This window comes from Rattus norvegicus, chromosome 3 (assembly GCF_036323735.1).
Source record: "Rattus norvegicus strain BN/NHsdMcwi chromosome 3, GRCr8, whole genome shotgun sequence".
NCBI lineage: Eukaryota > Metazoa > Chordata > Mammalia > Rodentia > Muridae > Rattus > Rattus norvegicus.
Window position 1 is genome coordinate 163,807,136 of NC_086021.1, and position 24,612 is coordinate 163,831,747.

The window sequence follows — 24,612 nt, forward strand, 5'->3', positions numbered from 1 at the left end:
TGTTTGGTTTTCAAGTATTTTATTCAGTATTTTTTGTATCCGTGTTATAAGGGAAATTGGTTTGTAAATCTTTTGTGGTTTTTTTGAGTATGTGATAGCAGTATCAGGGTTAACTGTGGATTCACGTTTCTGTTTCTATTTTGTAGAGTAATTTGAAGAGCATTGGCGTTAACGCTATAAGTCTTGTAGAATTGCTCTAAAACCATACGGTTTTTGTCTTTTGGTGGGGGGCGCTATGACTCCTATTTCACTATTTTAAATTGTTTAATACAGATTTAACTTTGGTAAGTGGTACCTATCAAGGTTATTCTTTTAGATTTCTAATTTGGTGGAATACAGCTTTTTAAAGTATGTCTTTAATGAGTCTCTGAATTTCCTTGGTGTCTGTTAGTATCTCCTCCTTTTTGTTCTGAATTTGTTAATTTGGATTTTCTCTCTTCCCCTTTATTGAGTTTTCTCGTAGAGCCAACTCTTTGTTTCATTGAATCTTTGCATTCTGTTTTATTTTGTTGATTCCACCTTTCAGTTTGATTATTTCTTGCTGTCTATTTCTCTTGGGTGTGCTCTTTTTATTTTAGAGCTTTCAAGTGTGCCACTAAGTTGCTAGTATGAGATCACTCTGATTTCTTTATGTAGGCATTTACTGCTATGAACTTAACTCTTGGAACTGATTTTATTGTGTTCCATAAGTTTGGGTATGCTGTGTATTCATTTTCATTACATTCTAGGAACTCTTTTTTTTTTCTTTCTTTCTTTTTTTCGGAGCTGGGGACCGAACCCAGGGCCTTGCGCTTGCTAGGCAAGCGCTCTACCACTGAGCTAAATCCCCAACCCCTCTAGGAACTCTTTAACTTCTTTATTTTTGTTTGTCTTAACTCATTTTTCATTCTTTAGAGAGTTGTTTAATTTCCATGAGTTTGTAAGCTTTCTCTTATTTCAGTTGTTGATATTCAGCCTTAATTCATGTTGTTCTGATAGGATGTGTGGTGTTATTTCCATTTTCATATATCTGTTGAGACTTGCTTTGTGTCCCAAGTATGTGGCCAATTTTAGAGAAAGTTCTGTGAGGTGCAGAGAAGAAGATATTTGTGTTTGGCTGATAGATGAAATGTTTTATAAATATTCATTGGGTCTGTTTGTTTTATAACATCTTTTAGGTCCAGTATTTTTGTCTGGATGGCCTGTCCATTAGTAAGAATGGGATATTGAAGTCTTCCACCATAAGTGTGTGAGGTTCAGTATGTGACTTAAGCTGTGATAGTGTTACTTTTACAAACTTGGGTGCCCTTGTGTTTGAGTTATAGATGTTAAGAATTGAAATGTCGGGCTGGAGAGATGGCTCAGCGGTTAAGAGCACCGACTGCTCTTCCAGAGGTCCTGAGTTCAATTCCCAGCAACCACATGGTGGCTCACAACCATCTGTAAAGAGATCCGATGCCCTCTTCTGGTGTCTGAAGACAAGCTACAGTGTACTTACATATAATAAATGAATAAATCTTTAAAAAAAAAAAAAGAATTGAAATGTCATCTTGGCTTTTTCCTTTGGGTGTACAGTGTCCTCCCCTTCTCTTTTGATTAGTTTTGGCTTGAAGTCTGTTTTATTAGCGCTTAAAATGGCTACAGCAGCTTACTTCTTAGTTCCCTTTGCTTGGAATACTTTTTTCTAGCCCATTACTCTGAGGTAATGTCTATCCTTGATGTTGAGATGTGCTTCTTGGGTACAGCAGAAGGATGGATTCTGTTTTTCACATTCTGTTAGTCTTTGTCTTTTTATTGGAGAATTGTGAAGTATCAGTGACCAATGTTGAGTTCTGTTACCTTGTTGTCGTTGTTTGTTTGCTTTTGGTGGTGCATGCGTGTGTGTATGTGTATGTGTGTGTGTTTCCTTTTTGATTTTGCTAGTTTGAGATTGTTTCCTATGTTTTCATGGGTGTAACTCAAACCACCTTAGAAGGAAACCTTCTAGCAACTTCTGTAGGGCTGGCTTTGTAGGTGGATACCATTTAAATTGACTTTATCATGGAATGTTCTATTTTCTCAATTTATGGTGATGGAAAGTTTTGCTAGGTAAAGTAGTCTGGGCTATCATCTGTTCTCTCAGAATCTGCAGCACATCTGTCAGGCCCTCTGGCTCTTAAGAGTCATTGAGAAGTCATTCTAATAGGTCTGTCTTTATGTTACCAGGCCTTTTTTTTCTTGTAGCCTTTAATGTTCTATCTTCTATATATTTAGTGTTCTGATTATTATGTGCTGAGGAGACATTCTTTTTTTTTTTTTTTTAAAGATTTATTTATTTATTATATATGAGTACACTGTAACTGTCTTCACCAGAAGAGGGCATCGGATCTCTTTACAGATGGTTGTGAGCCACCATGTGGTTGCTGGGAATTGAACTCAGGACCTCTGGAAGAGTAGTCGGGTGCTCTTAACCACTGAGCCATCTCTCCAGCTCGAGACATTCTTTTCTGGTCCAGTCTGTTCGTGTTCTGTGTGCTTCTTGTACTTTTACAGGCATTTCTTTCTATGTTTTTGTTGGAAATATTTTCTGAACCTTTGAGCTGGGTTTCTTCTTCTTCTATACCTGTTATACTTATATTTGGTCTTTTTTAGTGCATCAAATTTTCTGGATTTTTTTTTTTTTGGACAAGTTTTTAAGATTTGACATTTACTTTGATTAATGTAACCATTTCTTGTATCTTCAGTGCCTGAGATCCTCTGTTCTCTCTCTTGTATTCTGTTGGTGAAGCTTGCATATGTGGTTCTTGCTTGAATTGTAAATATTTCACTTTCAGAATTCCCCCGGTTTGGTTTTCTTTATTGATTTTTATTTCCAATTTGAGGTCTTGAACAGTTTTTATATATATATATATATATATATATATATATATATATATATATATATATATATATTTTTTTTTTTTTTTTGGTTCTTTTTTTCGGAGCTGGGGACATAGGCCTTGTGGATCTTGTAGGTTTTAGGAGCTTTCTGAGCCTTGTGAAATTCTTTTACTTCATGAGTCTTTTGAGTGTATTGCGTCCCATCGGTGCCCTGCACTGCCCATTCCCCACCCCTCACCCCCATCCCCACCTCCACCAATGTTTCAGTAGGAGGAAATGGCTATACAGAGAGCACTGAAGAGATGGTTCAGGTGTTTAGAGTGGTCATTGATTTTACTGTAGATCTGAACTCAGTTTTCAGCACCTATGTTGATGTGTTCATAACCACATATAACTCCAGCTCTAAGGGATCTAATGCCCTCCTGTGGCATTTGCAGGCATTGCACTCAAATACCCAAACATGCTCTTTATTAGAAATCTTTTAAAAAGAAACACAAACTTATTGCAATAAACTAATGAAATAAAACGACTGTGGAATTATTTTGAGTGGTCCTCTTTGTACCAAATTTGTGGCACCCTTAATCTTGAGAGGCAATATCCTTTGGTTGCAATGCCAATTTGTACTATCCTGTCCTGCTTCCAGCTAATTGCCTACCTGCCCGGTGACTCTGCCTCTGAAGACTCGTATCATCTTCCACCCTTAAGGGGTCTTCTTGCCTTCAGGCACATAGCACAGTCTGGCAACAAACACAGCATGGAATCTCTTTTCACCTTCACAGTACCTGAATTGCAAGAGGGCAAGACAAGGATTTTATTTCTCCTTTACATGCAGGGAACCTTAAGGTTCTTGTTGTTTGAGACAAGTGACTTTGTTTAACTGGGCTGTAGTGGTAATCTGCTGTAGTGGTAGGGAAATTAGACACTGGGATTAGAATTCTGAACTTGGTAGGGGAACCTGGTGTTTTGAAGAAGTAAAATACTTTCCCAAGGTCTTATAGTTACTAGAGGTGAGATTTAGGCCCTAGGGCTAACTTAAGGACTCTGATACAGGGTCAGGTTGGGTGACCCTCTCAGTCATTCTGGTATAGGCCTAGAAAGGGTAATATGTGTACAACCTTGGCATGGCCTTGTGCAGTCTTTCTTAAATGGAGCAGCCACAGACTGTAGAAATTCCAACAGACAGAGTGTACTGAATAAACAGGGGTGCCTTACACTTTCAGCCCTTGTCAAGGCTTTCTTGTTCATATAGAGATGACTCTGTCTGGTTCTCAAGGCACAGAATCCTTTTTGGAAACTGTTTCTGAGAGCACCTCTTGTCCTCTTCAACTTGGATTCTTTGTAATTTCTGTTGGGTGCTTTTTAAATTTCAGATATCCACTCATTTTTTACTGAATGTTTGATAGATACTCACTCCTGTGATACTTAGAACCATCCCTATGATGTTAAAAAATAGTCTTTTTCTATAATTTGGTGGCCCATTTAAAGACTCTTGATTGTATCCAGTGGTAGCCCATTTAAAGACTCTTGATTGTATCCAGCGTTAGTACTGCTGCCTTGATCATAGTTTAACTCTAGACTACCATTAAAGTAGAGCATCTTAACCACTAAGAAGCATTCTTACAAGTTGTGTTGTAGTAGAGCTCATGTGTACGTGCTCTGTTTGCTTGGTTTTGAGTACTGGGATTAGAGGCCTGTGACACCAAACCTAACCTTATTTGCATGCTTTGCAATGTTTTGGAAGCATGCGTGCATATGTGTCTTACCTTTCGCAACCCTATTGATATGTATGACTACCCCTATCTTAAGGGGAGATGTCTGCACACATAATTTAATATATTTTGAGGGCTGGAAAGATGATTTGGGTTTAGAACACTTGTTCTTGAAGAGGACCTGGGTTCAGTTCTCAACATCCACATGGTGGCTCACAACCATCTGTAACTCCAGTTCCAGGGGACCTAAAAAAACTATCTTCTGACTCTGAGGACACCAGAAAGGCATGTGGTGTACGTACATACACACATTCAGGTATAGCACTAATACATACAAAACAAGTCTAAGTACAATTTTTAAAAGGATTAGCATATTTCTTGAAGGTTACATCACACAGATATTTCAGCTGTGATGAATAGAAGTGGTTTCAGAAATTACTCTCTTGAACACAGTTCATCATGGCTTCTCACAAAGAGATTCAAGTGTTGATTTTTGCTTGATGGCAGACTGTAGATTTTTTTGTTTGTTTGTTACTAATTTATTTTGGGTTTTTGAGATAGTCTCCCTATATAGCCCTGGTTGTCCTGGAACCCATCGTGTAGGTCAGGCTTGCCCCAAACTTAGATCTTCTTCCTGCAGTGCTTGAGTTAAAGACATAAACCAACTAACTTTGTCCTTTAAAATAGATTTTATGTGTTTGAGTGTTTGCATGTGTGTCTTTGCACCACATGTTTAGAGTGCCCATGGAGGCCAGAAGAGAGCATCAAGTCTTTTGGAACTCGAGTTACAGTTGTTACCTGCTTTGTGGGTGCTGGAGGTTAGTTAAGCCATCTCCAGCCCAGGTCATTTATTTAATGCCAACTTACCACAAGCCACATCCTCTGTAATAAGCCTTGTGATCACTCAGTTAGGGTTGTGCTAAACATAACAAACACTAGGTATGCTCAGAGCAGAAAAACATTTTTTGGGGTGGGGGTGTGCCAGTTGGTGGCAAGTTCTAGGATAGCTAGAGTTACATAAAGAGATTCTGTCTCAAAAAGGAAAGAAATGCTTAGAGCAGAAAGAAGTTAGTACATTGAAAAATGAAGCCATGTATAAAGAAAGTATAAGATATACAAGTAGGTAGCTCTTACATACCTTCTTGGCTAGCTACAGTCTTAGGTGTATGTAGTAGCTTTGGAAAATGACTTTGGTATTCCTTTTTACTCTTTTATTTTTTTTTTTAAGATTTATTTACTTTCTTATTTACTTACTTACTTACTTTATGTGAGTACACTGTAGCTGTTTTTAGACACACCAGAAGGGGTCATCAGATCTCATTACAGATGGCTGTGAGCCACCATGTGGTTGCTGGGAATTGAACTCAGGACCTCTGGAAGAGCAGTCTCTCCAACCCCTTCCTTTTGCTCTTAACTTCTAGATAAAAAGAGAAGCTGGCTTACAAACAGCCATGATACAAGACAGAACACAACAAAGAGATTAGAAACATACTTCAGTGATTGAAGTATTTACTTAATTTTATTGCTCTGTTTTATTGTTGTGAAAAGACACCATGAGCGTTGCAGCTCTTAAAAAGGAAAATATTAATTGGGGCTGGTTTACAGTTTCAGAGATTTAATTCATTATTGTCATGGCAGGGAACATTGCTGGAGTAGGAGCTGAGAGTTCTGTATCTGATAGGCAGCAGGAAGTGAGCTGTGGTCAGACCTCAAAGCCTGCCCTCATAGTGACACTTCTTCCAGCAAGGTCACACCTACTCCAGCAAAGCCATACTTCCTCATAGTGCCCTTTCCTGTGAACCAAGCATCCCAACACATGAGTTTATGGGGCCATCCTATTCAAGCCACCACATTATGCAAGCACAGGATCTTGAGTTTGGAACTCCAATGTCCACCTAAAAGCCTGTGCTTGGGCAGGTTCCAGAGGTGGCAGATCTGGAAGGCATTGTAACTAGCAAATATGGCTGTAGGTTCAGTCTCAAATAAGGTGGAAAGCAATAAAGACATCCTAACTTGACTTCTGCCCTCCACATGTGCACACTTGAGAGAGCACACACCATACACAGGCATGCGCACACATGCATGGGCATGCATGCGTGCACACATACATATCTAAATTAAAAAGTTAGGCTTTTTAATCCTGATTTCCTTATTCTTATGGTGTACAGAGAACCCAGAAATATTCTTCTGGAATATGCCCTCTTCTCAGGCCTCTGGCACCAGAGCAGTCACTCTAGTCTTTGGTAAACCTATATGTCTTCCCTTATATATGGCCTACAGAGTAGACGACAAAGAAAAATTACCTCTAAAAGAACATATCCTTGGCCTGCCTATTCTCCTCACTCTTAGATAGAAAAGGATGATGGTGGCAGTTTTTATAAAGTAGTCTTGACACCAAAGTCTAAAAAATTCAAGCTAAATGACTTGAAAGAAATGAAATTAATTTCGTTCTTTTTCTCCCCCTCCCCCACTTTGTTTTCATAGTTTGTAGGGCAGAGCTAGGGCCATTCTTTAAATTGTAGCTCATTTGTTATTGCTAGTTCACTCTTAAATGCTTTTTTTTATATTTTATTTATTTATTATATATGAGTACATTGTAGCTGTCTTCAGACACACCAGAAGAGGGCATCAGATCTCATTACAGATGGTTGTGAGCCACCATGTGGTTGCTGGGATTTGAACTCAGGACCTTGGGAAGAGCAGTCGGTGCTCTTAACCACTGAGCCATCTCTCCAGCCCTAGTTCACTCTTAAGTATGAAAATTGAGAGTAAATTCTTAGAAACTTTGGTTGTTTGACATTTCCTTGTATGAGTATTTATTAGAATTTAAAAAATAGAAAATATCCTTCATAAATAGTTTTGAGAAATACAGACTTTCTTGGTTTGTTTGACACAGTAGAAGAGAGCTTCACTCATGTTTATTAAATTGTCAGTACTTCTCTCACAGGGTTGCTTTACGGATGACATGGTGGTAGATGTGTAGGTTACTTATTATGTGTGCCTGCTATAATGCCTTTGTGTGCACATTATGTAATCCTCACCACCACTGAAGCAAGTCTTGCTCTCACCCTCATTCTGAGACTTGGGGTAGGTTATAGGGCAGCAAGTGATTAGGCATCTGGACAGAGCTATACTGTTTTCTCCATAGAATGTGCACAGGACCTCTCTGTTGTCCCTCTGCTTTTTTGTGTGTGTCACCAGAGCTAGAATTCTAACTATATTACTGACTTAACTTAGTTTTGACCTTAAGCAAGTAGCTTTATCAGGATCTTAATTTTCTCATTTCCTTTCCATGACAAAAGGGCCATATTTTATCATTTTACATTCCTTAGCATGATAAAGGTTGACATACAGTGGATATTAAATACTGTGGCCACCGATTACAATAGTGGCATTCTAAAGGTCCTTTAAGTCTCTGTTTTATCTGAACATCCCACATACTTGATCTTCTGGCTTTCCCTTGGAGGGTCACATTTTATATCATTCACCTGACTATGTCTGTCTATTTATGATCTTATTAACTCATGTCTGTTTGTTTTAAACAGTCTCTAACCTGACTACTTTGAGATAACAAACATGGTTCTATGAAATGTATTTAAACCACTGGGGTTAATATAAGGTAAGGGTGAAGGGACTAGCTCAAAAGTCAGGAAAAGTACTCTTGTCCACTCTTGCTCAAGGAGGTGTGGGCCTACGGTACCCCTGCCAGGCTTGAGTAATGGCTATAGCCTAGAGCAAGATTTTCCATGAGCTGTAGTGGGGTCTTCAGTCATTGGAACATGGCACCTTCCAACATATAATGGATAGCAGGACTAGAGGAACATTTGTCACCACCTGACTTCTCTGCAGGAGAAAGGCTCGTAAGTCATAGCTGACAAACCCTTTGATGAGTTTTAAACTTCATTTACAGAAAAGAATAGCTATAATCAAGAAACGGCAAGCAGTGACTAATCTTGCCACATTATCACGGTGAGGAGCCAGCTTTGGGAGGCATGAAGAGTGGGAGAGGGCTAAATTGCAGTTTCACAGCAAAGTGCTGATTGGCTCTTGGGCTTGTGAATTTGCTCTAAGACAGACCATGAATTTGCCTTAAAGATATCAGAAACTAAGGAACTACTCTATGCTCAGCACTGAGGCCATTCTTGGCCAAGGTTGAAAGGACCAACTCTGGTCTCACTCATACTTGTGGCAGCTCTGACTTTAGTACAAACTTGTCTTTGGTTACCTTGAACACCATCGTCTGCCTCATAGTGAGAGGCTTTTGTGATCTACGATCTCTGTTTTACGTGTTCCAAAGAATGACTTAATGATAGTCATACTTTTGGTTTTGAACAAGTGAGCTGAGTATATCTGTCCACAATAAAAGTAAAGAGCCAATGGTAGATACATAGATAATGGATAGATAGCCAAGCACAACATTATGTCAGGTTCTCAAAACATCCAGCAGAAATTAACTAGGAAGCTTCTTTTAGTCAGTGTATATTTACAGAAGAAGGAGAGGACTGATAAGAAGAAGAGGAATGATAAGTTTTAAAGACGTAATTCTGTATATTTTTTCTACAATTTCTTGCTACTACCCAGTAGTGTAATTCATCAGAGACAGTCTCCCTTTTGGTAGATGGTTCTTCCATGTTTCTTCTCTTCTGATTACTCACACTGCTCTGCTTAGGCTACTTCTGGGGCAGTGGACTTGAACCAGGGCACATCTGCTTTCTGAGCATGTGGGTGTCTCACATTTGCCTGAGTCTAGTCACCAGACTAACTTACCAGATGAATAAACACACATTTCATTTGCTAATACTTGGTCCATGATTAGTTTAGAATTTATTTTTAGTCATGAATAGATGTTTGTTGGTGATTTAAGATAGTCCCCTACCCACTGTTTGCTGCATTTCTCTGTTAATTGATAAGTCACAATCCTCATAGATTCCAAGCTTCCATTTGAAGAAGCCATAGTCAAAGGTCGAATACAGGAGAAGTGGGATATACACTCTGGCCATGCTATGGGGAGATAATTAAGACCTCATCCTGCCTCTGCTGTCCCTTCAGGTCTCACCACATGGTAACAACATTGAAATAGTAGACCTTGAGGCACAGATGAGGGAGGGTGGCCAAGGCCAAGCCTGGAGTCCCTCCTTTTGCTGTGATGGTTTGGTAGGCACAAAAGGAGATGCTACTGAAGTTTGTGATACTGGACACTGAGATGGAGTGACAGCATTAGTATAGACTTTCTGTGTTAAGGGAGTGAGAAGGTTTCAGAGGTTTCAACCAATGTTTAGTTCTTTGTTTCTAAGTCTGTGGTAAAGCAGAATGTCATGGTTAAGGGGGCCAGGTGCTGTCTGTCCCCTTATATCCTGTACAGCCAGGAGCTCATCATGGGATTAATCCTTGATAGACTGACTAGCATCCTCACAGTCCAGTCACTAAGAGTAGTGCGTCTATTTGGAAACAAGTCTTCATTCAGCACACGAACTTGTGGGGCTATTATGTCCAAACCATAACATTCCTCCCACCCCTTTCATTCCTTTTCCTTTCCGCTGCTGCTGCTGCTGCTGCTGCTGTTGCTGTTGTTGTTGGAAACAGGGTTTCTCTGTGTAGCCATAGCTGTTATGGAACATGCTCTGTAGACCAGGCTGGGCTGGAACTCAGAGACCTGCCTGCCTCTGCTTTCTGAGTGCTGGGATTAAAGGCGTGGGCCACCACCACCTAGCAACATTCTGTTGTTGTTGTTGTTGTTGTTGTTGTTGTTGTTGTTATTGGAAAATGTTTATTTTGAAATTATTTTAATTTAGAAATAGAAAACGTCATAGGAAGGAGGAAAGAAACAAAAACCACAAAGCATCCAGGCAACTTTTTACTTCATGAGCTTGTCACCCCCTCATTGGTTCACCAGTCCCATGATGAGAAAGGACTCAGACACCCACAATAATGTTATTAATAGGGATGTGGATCAGTTTTACAAAGAAGCCAATGAACGCCATGATAGCAAATACAATCGCTGTGGTCATGGTGATCTTCTGGAATTCTTTTCTATCAGGTTTGGTGCATCTTTTAACCAGCCAAATTGAGTCCTTTATTTACAAACTGCCAACTTGGCTCGACAAACTGCATTACCTGATCCATGTTTGTGGGATGGTAGTTTGAGAGGGTAGAGACACGTAGCTTAGGAGAGAATTGAGCCCAACAGAACCCAACATTCTGTTTCTTAATACCTTCCAGCACCTGACATTAGACTGGTTACCACTTAATTTTTATTTCCTTTTTTATTTATTTATTTTTTATTATGTATTTAAGTAGTTATTTTGAGGCAGAATCTCAATGTAGACCTGACTATCCTGTAACTCTATATAGACAAAGTATATTAGGGCTTACTTACTACTTGCTGTCCTAGAGTTATTTAAGGGGAAAGGGAGGAGAATAAAACCAGAAATAACCCACCAGGTATGGGCTAAAATCAACTAAGCAACTCCTCCTTGCAGGTGAACAAGAAACAGGTCCAGTCGTGGGCAAGTTTAAATGCTAGATTTACCCTGAGAGACAGAATTGGAAGCTTAACAACGGAGGCATAGCAGAGTCAGGTTTACAGCAGATTAGTCTAGACTGTAGAATGTCAAGTCATGTTCCCTTGACTATTAAGTTAGGTAGTTGTTTGCTGAAAAATATATTAATATTTTTAGGATTCCCAGAAAGAGGCTAGATGTGGTAGTCACAGCACTTGAGATGAGGAGGGTCAAGAAATTAAGGTCATCTTGGGACGGGTGTGTGTGTGTGTGTGTGTGTGTGTGCGTGCATGCGTGCACAAGTTGAAGGCGTGCTACTTTGTCTTTTTTAAAAATGGAAAGGAGATGGGGGTGCATAAACTAGGGGTGGTTTTTAAGTTGGAGATGGTTGGTTTGTGAAGGTAGACATTTGGACCAGTCTAGAAAACTAGACCTGGAAGCTAGATAATATGGCACACACCACTGTAGGACCATTCAAGTGTTCGGCTCTCTAGACATGTGTCTTCTGGGGCTTAGGGAAGCTATGGAGTAGCATGCACCTGTGTGCCACAGCATCACACAAGACCTAAAAGCCAGCTGGGAGGGCATAGATTTGGATCCCTGCACATGTTCTGTGTAGCAGTCATATGCATATACTTCTGTGTCTTCTCTAGAGATGAGAGCAGGGTAACATGGTTGACTCTGGTGCCCTAAGAATGTGTTCCAGTCTGATCACAACTCTAGAATGGTCCCATTAGTGGTGGTGTTAGTAGAGTAGACAAACACATACAGTTATACTAATATTTGATCTTGTAAAAGCCTCCACAGTTTGCAAACTTCTTTTATATTCGTTGTTCCAAAGCTCAGATAAGGAGAGAGAAGGTTGGAAGGGTCAAACCTGAAGGACTGTTGTCCAGCAAACCAATCCTTCCTTCTCAGTGTGTTAGAGGTTCCTAACAGTCTGAGGGGATCCATAACTAGCCTCTCCCTATCAGATAAATTGCAGGGTCACTGCCATTGTACCTAAACTATCATCTCTCCCTCCCCTTTCTCAGTCCATACCATAGGCCTGGTTGGCTCCCTCCCCCCAAACAAAGTGGCATCTCTGGCTAAAACCTCATAGCTTTGAGCAGAATCAATCATCTAGTGTCACACGGATCCCTTATAAAATTCTTTATATTTGTGGGTGGACAAGGAACCTTTGAATGGCTCAACATTCAGGCAGGATGTAACTGAAAAATGGGAATCATTAAGCCTCTCCTTTTGCTTGTGCAGAGTGTATTGGGTGTGTTCATGGGTAATCTTTTTTGTCCTTCACTGCTTTATAAATGGTGGTGATTGGGGTATAAAAGTAAACTTAGGAACAAGAGCCCGTCTCTTCCAAGTTATTTCTAAAGCTCATGCCAGCTCTTCATTAGTAGCAACAAGATAAGCTCTGAGCCCCTTGCTTTAATAATACACATCTGACTCCTGTCAATCCATTGAATTTATCATAAGCTCAGGTCTGGGAGCAGTTTCTTTTCCTTATCAGATGCCATGGTTCAGCCTGTGATTTGTTTGTAAACAGTGCCACCAGCTGGTGAGAACCAGCCAAGTTCAAGGCACGTTGTCCACAGAGCAGCACACAGAGAAGACATTGGAAAGAGAATAGGTTTCTTCAGCTTGCATTTTTACCTAAATCTCTGAAAATCAGCCCCCCTCCCAATTAGGTATAGTAAACAGGCAGGCTCATGAAGGAGATATACATACATACATACATACATACATACATACATACATACATACAGCCTGGAGGCTACTTAGTACCTTCTGAAAGTACGCTAGGAGATGGATTTGTACAAACCTATATTAGTAGGCAGAACATGGCCTGTAAGTACAAATGCCAATTTCAAACTGCAAACTTCTTTCACTGGAATTAACATTTTTCTTCCCTTTCTCCTGGGGCTATGCCAAGGTATAGCCACTTTGTGGAAGGAGGCCTTGTGAGTTAAATAGATTACCAGAATGTTGTAGGGAGGGTAAGTGAGGGCCTTGATTCTCAGATTTTTTTTTTTTTTTTGTTCTTTTTTTCGGAGCTGGGGACCGAACCCAGGGCCTTGCGCTTCCTAGGCAAGCGCTCTACCACTGAGCTAAATCCCCAACCCCCCCTTTTTTTTTAAAGGCAGGATTTCCCAGGCTGACCTGAAATTCACTGTGTAGACCAGGTTGGCCTTGAATTCACCTGCGTCTTCCCTGAATGCTGGGATTAAAGGTGTGCTTCATTGTGACCAACAGGGTATACATTTTAAAAAGTCAGGTATTCTAGCAAACGCAAGGCCCTGGGTTCGGTCCCCAGCTCCGGAAAAAAAAAAAAGATTTAAAAAGTCAGGTATTGAACGTGCATTATAACCCCAGTGCTGGAGGAGCAGAGTTAGGCTTGCTGGCCAGGCAGGTTGGCCTATTCAGTGACATCAGAACAGTGAAAAACAGTCTCAGAGGCAAGATAGGTGGATGAGGAACGATACTGTTTGTCTGCTGGTCTACACATAAACATCTATACACCCACACAAGAGCAAGTTGCTAATTAGTCTCTAAATGGAACAGATTTTGAATCAGTATAAAGTGGATAACCAAAAAATTACTAAAGACCATTCTGAGATAAACACGTTGTCTTAACTATTTAAATTTGCTTTACTTCTAGGAAGCAGAATGATGAAGTTAACAGAAATGGATTTTAAACATGTCTAAATGCCTCTTAGCAAGTTAATAATCTTACTTTTTTTTGTTTATTTATTTGCTTGTTTTTAAACCAGAGTCCTAGTTTTACATTTATATTTTATATTAATATTATATAAATATTTTATATTTACCTATGAGTTCTTAGGCTCATTCAGTATTATATGCTACCCTTAGCCTACAGTGAGTACCTGGTAAGGCCTCTGTAAGCAGACCTTTTGCAGAATGACAAGCACAGTGAGGACTTTACTGGCTAGGTTAGTAAGGATAAAGTATATTTAAATCAGACTGAGCAATTTTCATAGTAGGACACTGTTCCCTAGCAAGCATCTCTTGAAATTATCATGTATCCTCTTTGCTGTGGTTTCACATTGAAGGAACAAAAGGAGAAGCTGTAGAAAGTTGTTAAATTTAGTTTTACAATGGGGTGCTGTTTGAGATAAATATTTTTAAAGTATATGGTTAAAGTGAATTGGTGTCAAGCAGACTGGTGAGCTTCAACCTTACTGGTTGATTAGCATTATGCCCTTCCAATGTTGGTTTTTTCCATGTATGGTGTCATGTGAGTACCAAATGAAGGAACATTGTAAAGCACCAGTTAAGATTAGTGGCTATATTACGTGGCAATTCTTGGTAACATGACAAGAAAACAGGATGTATGAACAGGGAGGGATGGGTACCATAGGCACGAGAGTGTGTAGAAAGGCAAGGAGCAATCCAGGTTAGTAAGATATGGGCTGTGAACGTTCCCTGAGCCTAGCCTGAGAGCCCAGTTTCACATTGGCATTCTCTTTTCAGGTGCACACCATGTCCTTGAAGATTCAGACCAGCAATGTAACCAACAAGAATGACCCTAAGTCCATCAACTCTCGGGTCTTCATTGGAAACCTAAACACAGCTGTAGTGAAGAAGTCAGATGTGGAGACCATCTTTTCCAAATATGGCCGTGTGGCTGGCTGTTCTGTGCACAAAGGTTATGCTTTTGTCCAGTATGCCAATGAGCGCCATGCCCGAGCAGCTGTGCTGGGAGAGAATGGGCGGGTGCTGGCTGGACAGACCCTGGGTAAGTTAAACCTCTTTCTGCCCTCTGAGTAGCTACTGTCTGAGATTTTAAATTTTCAACAGATAGAAATTGTATTTGAAATATAAATTAATTCTTAAATGAGTGCTAAATAGGGGATTGTTCTAGAGGCCTCCTTTCTACTGTCCTTGCTTTCTCAGAGCCTCTTTCTTTTTTTTCTTTTTTCTTTTTTCTTTTTTTCTTTTTTTTTTTTTTTTGAATGTATTTCTGGGCATGATAGCACATGCCTTTAATTGCAGCACTTGGGAGGACAAGTGGATATCTGAGTTCAAGGCGAGCCAAGGCTACAAAGGGGACCCTGTGTGTGTATGAACCATGGTCCCTGTGTGGAGGTCAGAGGACAACTTTATGGAGTTGGTTCTCTCTTTCCACTTTTATGTGGGTTCAAGGATCAGGCTAACTAAAAGGACAATATCTCCCACTGGTCTGGTCTTCAGAGCCCTCCACCCCCTTTTCATACAATATCTTTTGAGTATTTTTCTCTTCCCCAACGCACCCTAGATCTACCTATCTACCTTTGCGGTTTTTTTCCCTCCCTTTCTCTTAAAAAAGAGAGAAATGAATAAAAGCAAGAAAGTCAGATAGACAAAAATGCCAAACAGAAAGTCAAAAGCTCCCTCCTCCAAAACAAAACAGACATTTAGTTTTGTCTTGGCCAATTGCTCCTGGACATGGGGCCCGCCCTAGTATATGGTTGATAGACCCACTGATAGCTGCATTGGAGAAAACAGGTTTTTCCTTTTGCCAGCAGATACTTAGTACTGTTGTGTCTACAGGACGCTGTCTGTTGGGAGTCATCTGTCACCTCTGACTGTTACAGCTTTTTCACTTTGTCTTCTGTGTGGTTCCTGTGCGTGGAGGGAGTGGTTTGATGAAGACCTCCCATTTAGAACTGAGTGCTCCAAGGCCTCACGTTGTCTGGTTGTGGGTCTCTGTGTGGGTTCCTGGGCACTGCAAGAAGAGTCTTCTCAGATGTGGGTTGTCTCATGGTCTCTCAGTAACAAGCTTTATAGTCTAGTTAAACTCTAGATTCTCCATAGGAAGGGAACAAAATGAATCAGTATAGCTTGTTGCCCCAGTCTACAGAAGATGTGGGTTAGAAGCCTTTCTGAGAGGATCTGTGAATACCAGGACTACGTTCGTGCTCCTGGCATTATTGATAACACACAAATGAATTAGCTGTCTGGGTATCCATCTTGCAGTGCCTTGTGTTTATTGTGTATGTGTCTCTGTGTGTGCACATGCTCCCACAGTTCTTTGTATGTGTTTTAGAAGGGATATTATACGTATGTACTAGTGAATATGGTGTGTGAAGAGGTTGCATGTAAATATGTGGGAATGTGAGTGTGGAAGCAAATATGCTCGTATTTCTTTTACCGAATGTTCTTGATCTTACACACTAAGCACGCTAGGCATAGAGATGTTTAGTGTGGTGCCCATAAATATGCATGGGCTTCTTTACCTTAGGCAGTCTGACTATATCTGAGTATAGGTGTTATCTATGTATGTGGCTTTCTTACCTGGATATGTATATGCGAATGTGTGTATGTGTTCATATTATACCTAATTTATATGAACTGAACTGGAAGTCTGTGTTTATATGGCACGTATGGTATGTGAAGACTTATGTGTCAGAATATATATGAATATCATATATATCTGGGTATTCTGATGTTTGAATATTAAATGTATGAAGATCTTTGGCTACCTCAGTTCCATGTGTGCACTGTGTAAATACACGGAGGCACGATGGTGATATGTGGACATACCGCTGTCACATCAGCATTCCAACTCTTGTTTCTTCCTCCACACAGACATCAACATGGCTGGAGAGCCCAAGCCTAATAGACCCAAGGGGCTAAAGAGAGCAGCAACTGCCATATACAGGTGGGGCTCTATGGCTGTTTGCCATGCGCGCACGGGTGATCCCCTCACGGGGAGTAAATGCTGACAGTGAGTGTGCTGAGCTTAGGCTTTAGGAAGACAATTGGAGATGAGGACTTGTGGAGAAGTGGGCTGAGTGGCCATCTCCCTTTGTTTTCCCAGCGGCTACAGCTTTGACTATGATTACTACCAAGACTACTACTGTGCCAGGTGAGCAGGGAATGGGCATGTCCAGGTATTAAACAGCCAAACTGGAAGGTCTTGAGTTTGCTGGTATAGCTTAGTCCTCCAAATGGGAACTGAAGCGTAGACGTGTGAATGAGTCTCTGCTTCAAGGTTGCTTCACAATCAGTGACAGAGCTAGGACTAGGGTCTCATTCTCTAAGTGCTCAAACCAGAGCTCTTATCACACCAAACTCTTACACTCTGACTGCCTTGCCTCCTCCTAGCCCTGTAGAGTGGGGGAGGACACTGCTGAGAGATGAACACACAAGGCAGTTGGAACATGAAACCAATCACATTCCCTCACAGGCATTCTTGAGCCCTCAGCTTTGTTTAGTCTCTGCTTCTATAAGCAGTCACCCAGCCAAAAAGAAAGCCTACAGATAGCTTAGTCTGACCCTTCTTACTAAGAGGTCGTCATTGGAGGCCTGAATCTGTCTTCTAGCCCTAATCCTACCTGACCTCAACCTTGAAGCTATGGACTCAGCGTAGCCTCAGCCACCACATTGAACAGTTTCAAACTCATTATCCTGCATCTGTCTGTTGAGTGCAGAGATTACAAGGCTAATCACAATACCAGCTCCTGGCCACGTCTTGACTAGAAGTTGTAGTAAAGGTTGAGTCAGAACCTTTTCTTCCTTCCTTCTCCCTCAGACAGCCTAGGGAAAAGAATTTTTCTGAACCATTTTCTCTGCTGTGATTGGTTTCAGGAAATAATGGGGTACAGTGGAAAGTGCCAGAACCCAGAAGTCAGGAGATTTGTATGCTAATCTGAACTCTGCCAGGGAATGGATTATCTGGCTTTTGGCAGATTCCCGTTCTACTAGTCAGTGAGATAGGCTTATACCAAGTGATCTCTGGATTCCTGTGTCTCTGGAACTCTATGGTTCAGTGATTTCTGGCCAAGGCCCACATCCTCTGGTCAGGTCAAATGCAGGATCTAGTTCTGCACTCATTGGTCACCATCTGCCACCAGTTGCAGGACTCTTTGAAAAGAGCACCAAAGAATGGGACTTTTTTTTAGTTTCCTCCTGATGTCAGGTACCATGACTAATCCAGAAAATAGTTCCTGAGTATACATCCCTGACCAAGGCTGTGGTTCCCTTCAGAACCATGGTGATAGCAGACATGGTGGGAAAGCCCCCTGCTTAACCTTCTAAGTTTCAGTCTTGTATTCAGGAAAACGTAGCCCTTATGGAGAGGGCCAGGTATTGATGTTAGTGTGACAGCACAGTCTGGGAGCTTTGGATCTAATTTAGATTCCCATTCTTGAAATGCTATTGAGTTCTTCTTGGTCGGTAGCTCTGAAGAAAAAAGGTGTTGAAGTGGACCACAGGGGGGGAAAAAGGCCTTAGAGTCTGGAGTCAGAGGTTTCTCTGAGGGGAATCGTTCCCTGGTATTCTGGATTTTATTTGTCGTACCTTCTCAGTGTTTTTAACCAGGTTCTCATGTTCCACTCAGGTAGACAGAAAATTCAGATAGCCATCCTCACTAAGTAATTGGGAAAACCAAGGTTCAAAGGTTGACCACTTATTTTCAAACATAGAAGTTTATGCTGCTTTGAGATTTATAAACTGATGAAAGGTTGAGGTGGCAGTTATAATTAGAAGGCAGGCCTCAAGGCCTCAGGAAAGGCTCCTTTCTGACACTGGGCTGTTTGTTCCTACACTGCTTCTCTTGCCTGAAATCGTAAGAATTTCATCAGCCTTTAGGCTCCAGAAAGCCTTTTTCACACCAAGGCTTTTGGGAAGCAGACAATTCCTCCCTGGCCCCTCACAGGCTATATAGGTAAAGCTAGTGCTGTAGTGTCTACTGGTGGTCACCGGCCATGCTGCAGCCTCTGGTCCATTTACCTTCACAGGCTGTTTGATTATCGAGGCCGACTTTCTCCAGTGCCTGTGCCCCGGGCAGTTCCCGTGAAGCGACCCCGTGTTACAGTCCCTTTGGTTCGCCGTGTCAAAACTACAATACCTGTCAAGCTCTTTGCCCGTTCCACAGCTATCTCTACTGGCTCAGCCAAGATCAAGTGTGAGTAACATCTGTTTATTTTTCTTTCTTTTTTGGGGAGCTGGGGGTCTCACTGTGTATCTCTACTGGCCTAGAACTCACTATGTAAACCAGACTACCTAAAACTCATAAAGATTCTTTTGCCTTTGTCTCCTGAGTCTTGGATTAAAGATCAGTGGTTCTCAATCTGTGGGTTGTTGACTCCTCTGAGGGTTGCATACCCTGCATATCAGATATTTACATTACAGTTCATAACAGCAAAATCACAGATATGAGGTAGAATAAAACAATTTGGTGGTTGGGGTCAGCACAACATGAGGAACTGTATTAAAGGGTCGCAGCACTGGGAGGATTAAGAACCACGAGCTAGATGGCCTGGTTTTCCCCCACCACTAAATTGATAGAATTTCATTTTTTTTAACAATTGATTTTTTTCTTTTTAAATGTTTTAAGTGTTTGGGTGTTTTGCCTGCCTACCTGTCTCTGCACCATTTATATGCAGTACCTGGAAAGCAAGAAGCAGGTGACAAATCTCCCTCGGTCTAGTTACAGACAGCTTGGAAACCAAACTTAGGTCCTTTACAAGGGCAACCAGTGCCATTAAACCATCTCTCCAGGCCCTAGAATCATGCTTCTTGTTGTGTTGTTGTTGTTGTTGTTGTTGTTGTTGTTGTTTGTTTGTTTGTTTCTTTGTTTGAATTTTGAGACAGGGTTTCTCTGCGTGTCATTGACTGTATCCCTGGCTGTCATGGAACTCACTCTCTATATAGATCAGGCTCAGAGAGATCTGCCTGCCTCTGCCTCTGCCTCTGCCTCTGCCTCTGCCTCTGCCTCTGCCTCTGCCTCTGCCTCTGCCTCCACCTCTGCCTCCTGATTGCTGGGATTTAAGGCCAGCAAACTCTCCCCACCCACAAACCCCTAAAGAACTATACTTTCTTAACACTGAAAAATAAAGAAACAGGGCTGGAGGGATGGCTCAGCAGAGAAGAATACTGGCTGCTCTTCCCGAGGTCCTGAGTTCAATTCCCAGCAACCACATGGTGGCTCACAACCATCTGTAATGAGATCTGATGCCCTCTTCTGGTGTGTCTGAAGACAGCTACAGTGTACTTATATATAATAAATGAATAAATCTTTAAAAAAAAAAAGAAATAGCAGTGTTTTTTCTTTAGTGAGGATAAGGACAGTTTTATTCTGGTTTCTGTATACTTCAGTCAGAAACCAGGAAATATAGTTGCAAAAGACCCTTTTGTACCTTTAAAAACAAGCCCCACCCTATAACACAACTAAGACACATGTCATTACGTAGGTGTTTATAAGAACATCTACCACTTACATTCCTATTCACCTGTAGTCTCCACAGGATTGAGGGGTCTCAAATGGCCAGGTTCCTATGATATGGACTTGGCTCTGGATGGCCTCTCGGTTCTCTGAAGAAGAGACTTTTTCCTGGGCAGAAAAAAATTGTCTCTCTAGTTGACAGAATGAGGCTGGGGTTTGTTTGCATCATGCCCCTAAGTGATAATCCTGTCTCCTCTCCACTCTCAGTAAAGAGCAGTGAGCTACAGACCATCAAAACGGAGCTGACACAGATCAAGTCCAACATTGATGCCCTTTTGGGTCGCTTGGAGCAGATTGCTGAGGAACAGAAGGCCAATCCAGGTCAGCCGAGGGCATCGAGTGGGAAGAGAGTGCCCAAGGGGTGGGGCCGTGAGATCCTGCATGTTGGGACCTGCTGTAGAGTGCTCAGCTCTGACAAAGGTGTGCTGAGTAGCTGCTCCGGCTGAGTTTTGGTCCTTTTCCCACTTCTTTTATCCTTCAAGATGGCAAGAAGAAGGGTGACAGCAGCAGTGGTGGAGGAGGGGGCAGCAGCAGTGGTGGAGGCGGCAGTGGCAATGTTGGTAGTGGCGGCAGCGGTGGCAGTGGGAGCAGCAGCAGCCGGCCACCAGCACCCCAAGAAGACACAGCTTCTGAGGCAGGCACACCCCAAGGAGAAGTCCAAACTCGAGATGATGGTGATGAGGAGGGACTGCTCACACATAGCGAGGAGGAGCTGGTAAGGGCCCAGCTAAGTGTGTGACCTGGAAGGGCTGGGCTGTCAAAATGATGACAGAGTGGAAGAACCAGAACTGGCTGCTCTCTCTGAGCTTTTCAGAGCCTTAATCCTATGAAGGAGTAGGAAAAATGAGCAGTGTGTGGTTCACTGTTTGAGTTGCTGATCAGAAGTCCCACTGAAGACTGGGGCAGACCTCGGCAAAGCCAGGGTCCAGTCTGTCCTCTACTCTAGGTGTATTGAAGAGCAGGCGAATTGGGCCTAGGAACACCGCTTCTCAGGGAGGGTTGGGGTTGGCAGGGGAAGCTGTGAGGTGGGGATTTTAATTCCACATCATAATTTTCTAAAAGCTATTGCTTTTCCAGTTTCTAACAGGCTGTCTCTTAAAGGAGTGAACTCCTGTATATACTTGGAAGTATTCAGGGCGAGGCTAGGAGCCATGACAGGGGGCCTAAATTGAGGGGAAAGATCTGGTTTTTTCCATCAGTCAAGATATATGCTACAGTGCATTTGCTGCTTTTATAGGGAACACTGAGCTGAATATTACACTTTGTAATTTAACTTTAACAACAGTCCTGAATCACTCATTAGATTAGAATGGCCATGTTTACCCTGAAGAGGCTGAAGCCCAGAGCTACCAGGTACCTTGCTCAGGACCTTACAGCAAGTAAAAAGCAAAGCCTATAGTGAATCTGAGACTTCACTGGGTCTGGAGCTTCCTTTTAATCACAGCTGGGCTCCAGGATCGGGACTTGCTTTAGCTTGGGATAGGTGTAAATACACTTATGCCCAGCTTGTTCCTCTTCTTTAAAACCTAGCCTAGCTCTGTCCAGCCCCCATCCCTCACCCCCGGCCCCACTCTCTTCTCACCCTGACCCCCTTCTTTCTCTCCCCTTCCCCGTCTCTTCCTTCTCAACTCCCTTTTCCATGTCCTAAATAAACTGTTTTCCACTATTTAAAAACAAAAGCCAAAAACAAATAAAAAAACACCTAGCCTAACAATTCATCTTATTCTGTGAAAGCTGTAAAGAAGACTAAATAATACCCCAAATTTGGGAAGCTCGCAACCCCATGACTTTGAGCTTACTGTAATGCACACAGCTGTGTTCCTCTTACACAGGCAGATCCCATCCCATGACAGGTCTCTCCCCTTCTCCTGTAGGATCTTCAGATGACCCCAGGATTCTAAGACCGTTTTATTGACTGATTCCCTTTATTGGACTAACTTTGTAACTGTCCTCCAGGTAGTGCTCTGAGCCACAGGACCTTCCTGAACAGATGGCTCAGGACAGAACCTGGAACCTGCAGTGGGTGATTTGTGTTTGTCTCCTCTCTCTCAGGAGCACAGCCAGGACACAGATGCAGAAGATGGGGCCTTGCAGTAAGCAGGTATGGGGAACAGGTGCTAGGAGAATAGGAAAACAGTGACGTAGAGGCTGCAACTTCTTTCCTGACGTGAGCTTAGAGGCCCACACTGTGCCGAGACTGAAGTCCTAACATGCAGCCTTTCCTGTGCCTGTACATGTCAGGGCCACCTAGAAAGGGTTCCCTTGGGAATATAGAGGAAAACCGCAGGCTGGGGCTGGTGGAAGAAGTGTTGTGCAGCTGAGTCTGTATTACTGAGGGAGATGGCTTCCGCCTGCAGGGGGTATATAGACAGCCTGTATTTGAGCACAGCATTGTGAGTCTTCAGGACAAATTCTGTAGACTAGCCCTGCAGAGGAGGGGGAAGATGCCATTCATCTTCAGAGGTGGTGACTAGTTAATATCTCTTGGGCTAGAGTTAGGGGTTCAACTTGATCCTGTTATGGGGAAGAGATGCTAAGCATACCTGTATGACAGGAGCAGTTTATCTGATTTCCTTCTACTCTGCAAGATTAGGATTATGTGTATATAACAGAAGTGGAAATGCAGATGTTGAAGAATAGAATATCAGTATATCCCATGAAATTCCAAGATAGTAACTGGAGACGTATCTCAATAGATCATGCATTTGTAATATTGGATCTCTATCAGTAAGAGCTTCTAGATAAGTTTTGAAAATTCCTCATGCAAGTCTTTCCTCTTGGAGCTTAAGTTTTACAGAAAAAGCTGTTTATTATACATTATTATACATCATGTTATGTAGTATTGAGGCTTCAATGGGGAGATAGTGGCTCAGGGCAGGAGTTGTAAGCCTTTCCCATGGTTGATTAATATATGGTCAGAAAATTGGGCAGTTTCAGCCTTTGTTTCTTGTTTCTTTAACAGGAGCATTGGCCATCAGCAGAAGGGCATCACTGTCTCAGGCCTCAAGCCAGGCACCCATCTCTGGATGCCAGTCTAGAGAGAGTACCAGAGGAAGGCTGGCAGCAGTAACTTCTCTCCCCATTGCATCCCAGCCAGTGAGTGCTACATCCTTTGCAAGTGGAGTTACTGGCCTACCCTTATCCCACGCACTCTTCCTGTCTGCACTGCCTGGGCCAAGGGGCAGAAGCACTCTGCTCTTTTTTTCCCAGGACATTCCCAGGCTTGGGGTTTTTCTATAGGTTTGAAAGTAAAGGGGGTTGTGAAGGGCGGCACGGGGGGTAGGGAGGGCTGACAATAAAGAGATTGGATCCAAATACGCTCTGAGATGAATGGTTTGCTTGTTTATTTGGTTGGCTAGTTTTGTTTACATTTATTGTTGTGTGCATATGGTATTAGGTGGTAGGCATGTGCGGGCTACACCATCCATGAGGTCAAAGGACAGCTCTGTGGAGAGAGTTTGCTCTAAGAGTTTGCGTAAAGCCAGGCTTGCCCAGGAAACACTTTACCCATGGAGCCTTCCCACTGCATGTAAAATTTCTATGATAAGACACTCTTGGGGAGGACAGGATAATTTTATCTTCTTCCAGGAAACAGTCTTATAACTAAGGGAAGTCAGGGCAAGAATCTGGAAGCCATGGAGGAGTGCTGCTTAAAGGTTTGCTCCTCATGGCTTGCTCAGCCTGGGCTGGATTCTCCCTCATCAATCATCAATCAGGAAAATGCAGCACAGGCCAATCTGGGATTTTTTCACAATTAAGGTTTTGTTTCCTAAATGACTCAAGTTGACAGAAGTAGCCAACAGCAGCCTGTGGTGTTTCTCAGTGGTGTCCTGGCTCCTGCTCACCAGTGTTATATTGAACACTTCTATTCACCAACTACTGTTCTCGAGGGAACACTCCTTCTGGTCCAGTAATGATCCGTCTGCACCAGTATTCCTGGGTTAACTGACTGAGGTTAGATAGGTGATGTGATGGCAGATGCCTGTCATCCCAGCACAACAGCCCATGAACGTATCAACCATTTTTAGAGCCTCTATGCAACTCTAGAATCTAGATGGCTTGAAGCAAGAAATAGCTCTATTTCTTCCAAAATGGTATGTAACAGGGATTTTTTTTTTTTTTTTTTGAAGGTAGCATGAAACTAATCCCAGCATTGGTTAGGTAGAGGCAGGAGAATCCAAAGTTCAAGGCCATATTGGTTATATAGCAAGTTTGAGGCCAGCCTACATTATAAGAGATTCTGTTTCAGTAAACAAAGACCAACAGTAAATAAGACACAATAAGGTTGTTGAGCTGTCACCCAGCAATTGGTCACAGTCTCATCTTTGCTCAGCTT

The 24,612-nt window shown here is 42.1% G+C and overlaps 1 protein-coding gene and 1 pseudogene across 10 annotated transcripts in view; one reads left to right on the forward strand and one right to left on the reverse strand.

Annotated features, from left to right (window-relative positions):
- The window catches only part of Raly (RALY heterogeneous nuclear ribonucleoprotein), a 64,544-nt gene extending 40,953 nt beyond the window's left edge, over window positions 1-23,591 (forward strand). For 5 of the 10 annotated variants that reach the window (XM_008762314.2, XM_039104609.2, XM_008762315.4 and 2 more), the window contains 8 exons: window positions 14,540-14,804; window positions 16,637-16,709; window positions 16,869-16,916; window positions 18,790-18,956; window positions 20,484-20,597; window positions 20,759-20,991; window positions 22,329-22,377; window positions 23,239-23,591. In XM_008762314.2, the coding sequence (XP_008760536.1) occupies window positions 14,549-14,804; window positions 16,637-16,709; window positions 16,869-16,916; window positions 18,790-18,956; window positions 20,484-20,597; window positions 20,759-20,991; window positions 22,329-22,373 (936 nt within the window). In that variant the 5' untranslated portion in view covers window positions 14,540-14,548 and the 3' untranslated portion in view covers window positions 22,374-22,377; window positions 23,239-23,591. The remainder of the gene's footprint in view (window positions 1-14,539; window positions 14,805-16,636; window positions 16,710-16,868; window positions 16,917-18,789; window positions 18,957-20,483; window positions 20,598-20,758; window positions 20,992-22,328; window positions 22,378-23,238) is intronic. The other 5 variants (XM_063283371.1, XM_008762317.4, XM_063283370.1 and 2 more) reach the window with 1 other exon arrangement.
- Window positions 10,363-10,873, reverse strand: Sec61g-ps7 (Sec61 translocon subunit gamma, pseudogene 7; annotated as a pseudogene).
- Window positions 23,592-24,612: the final 1,021 nt, after the last annotated feature.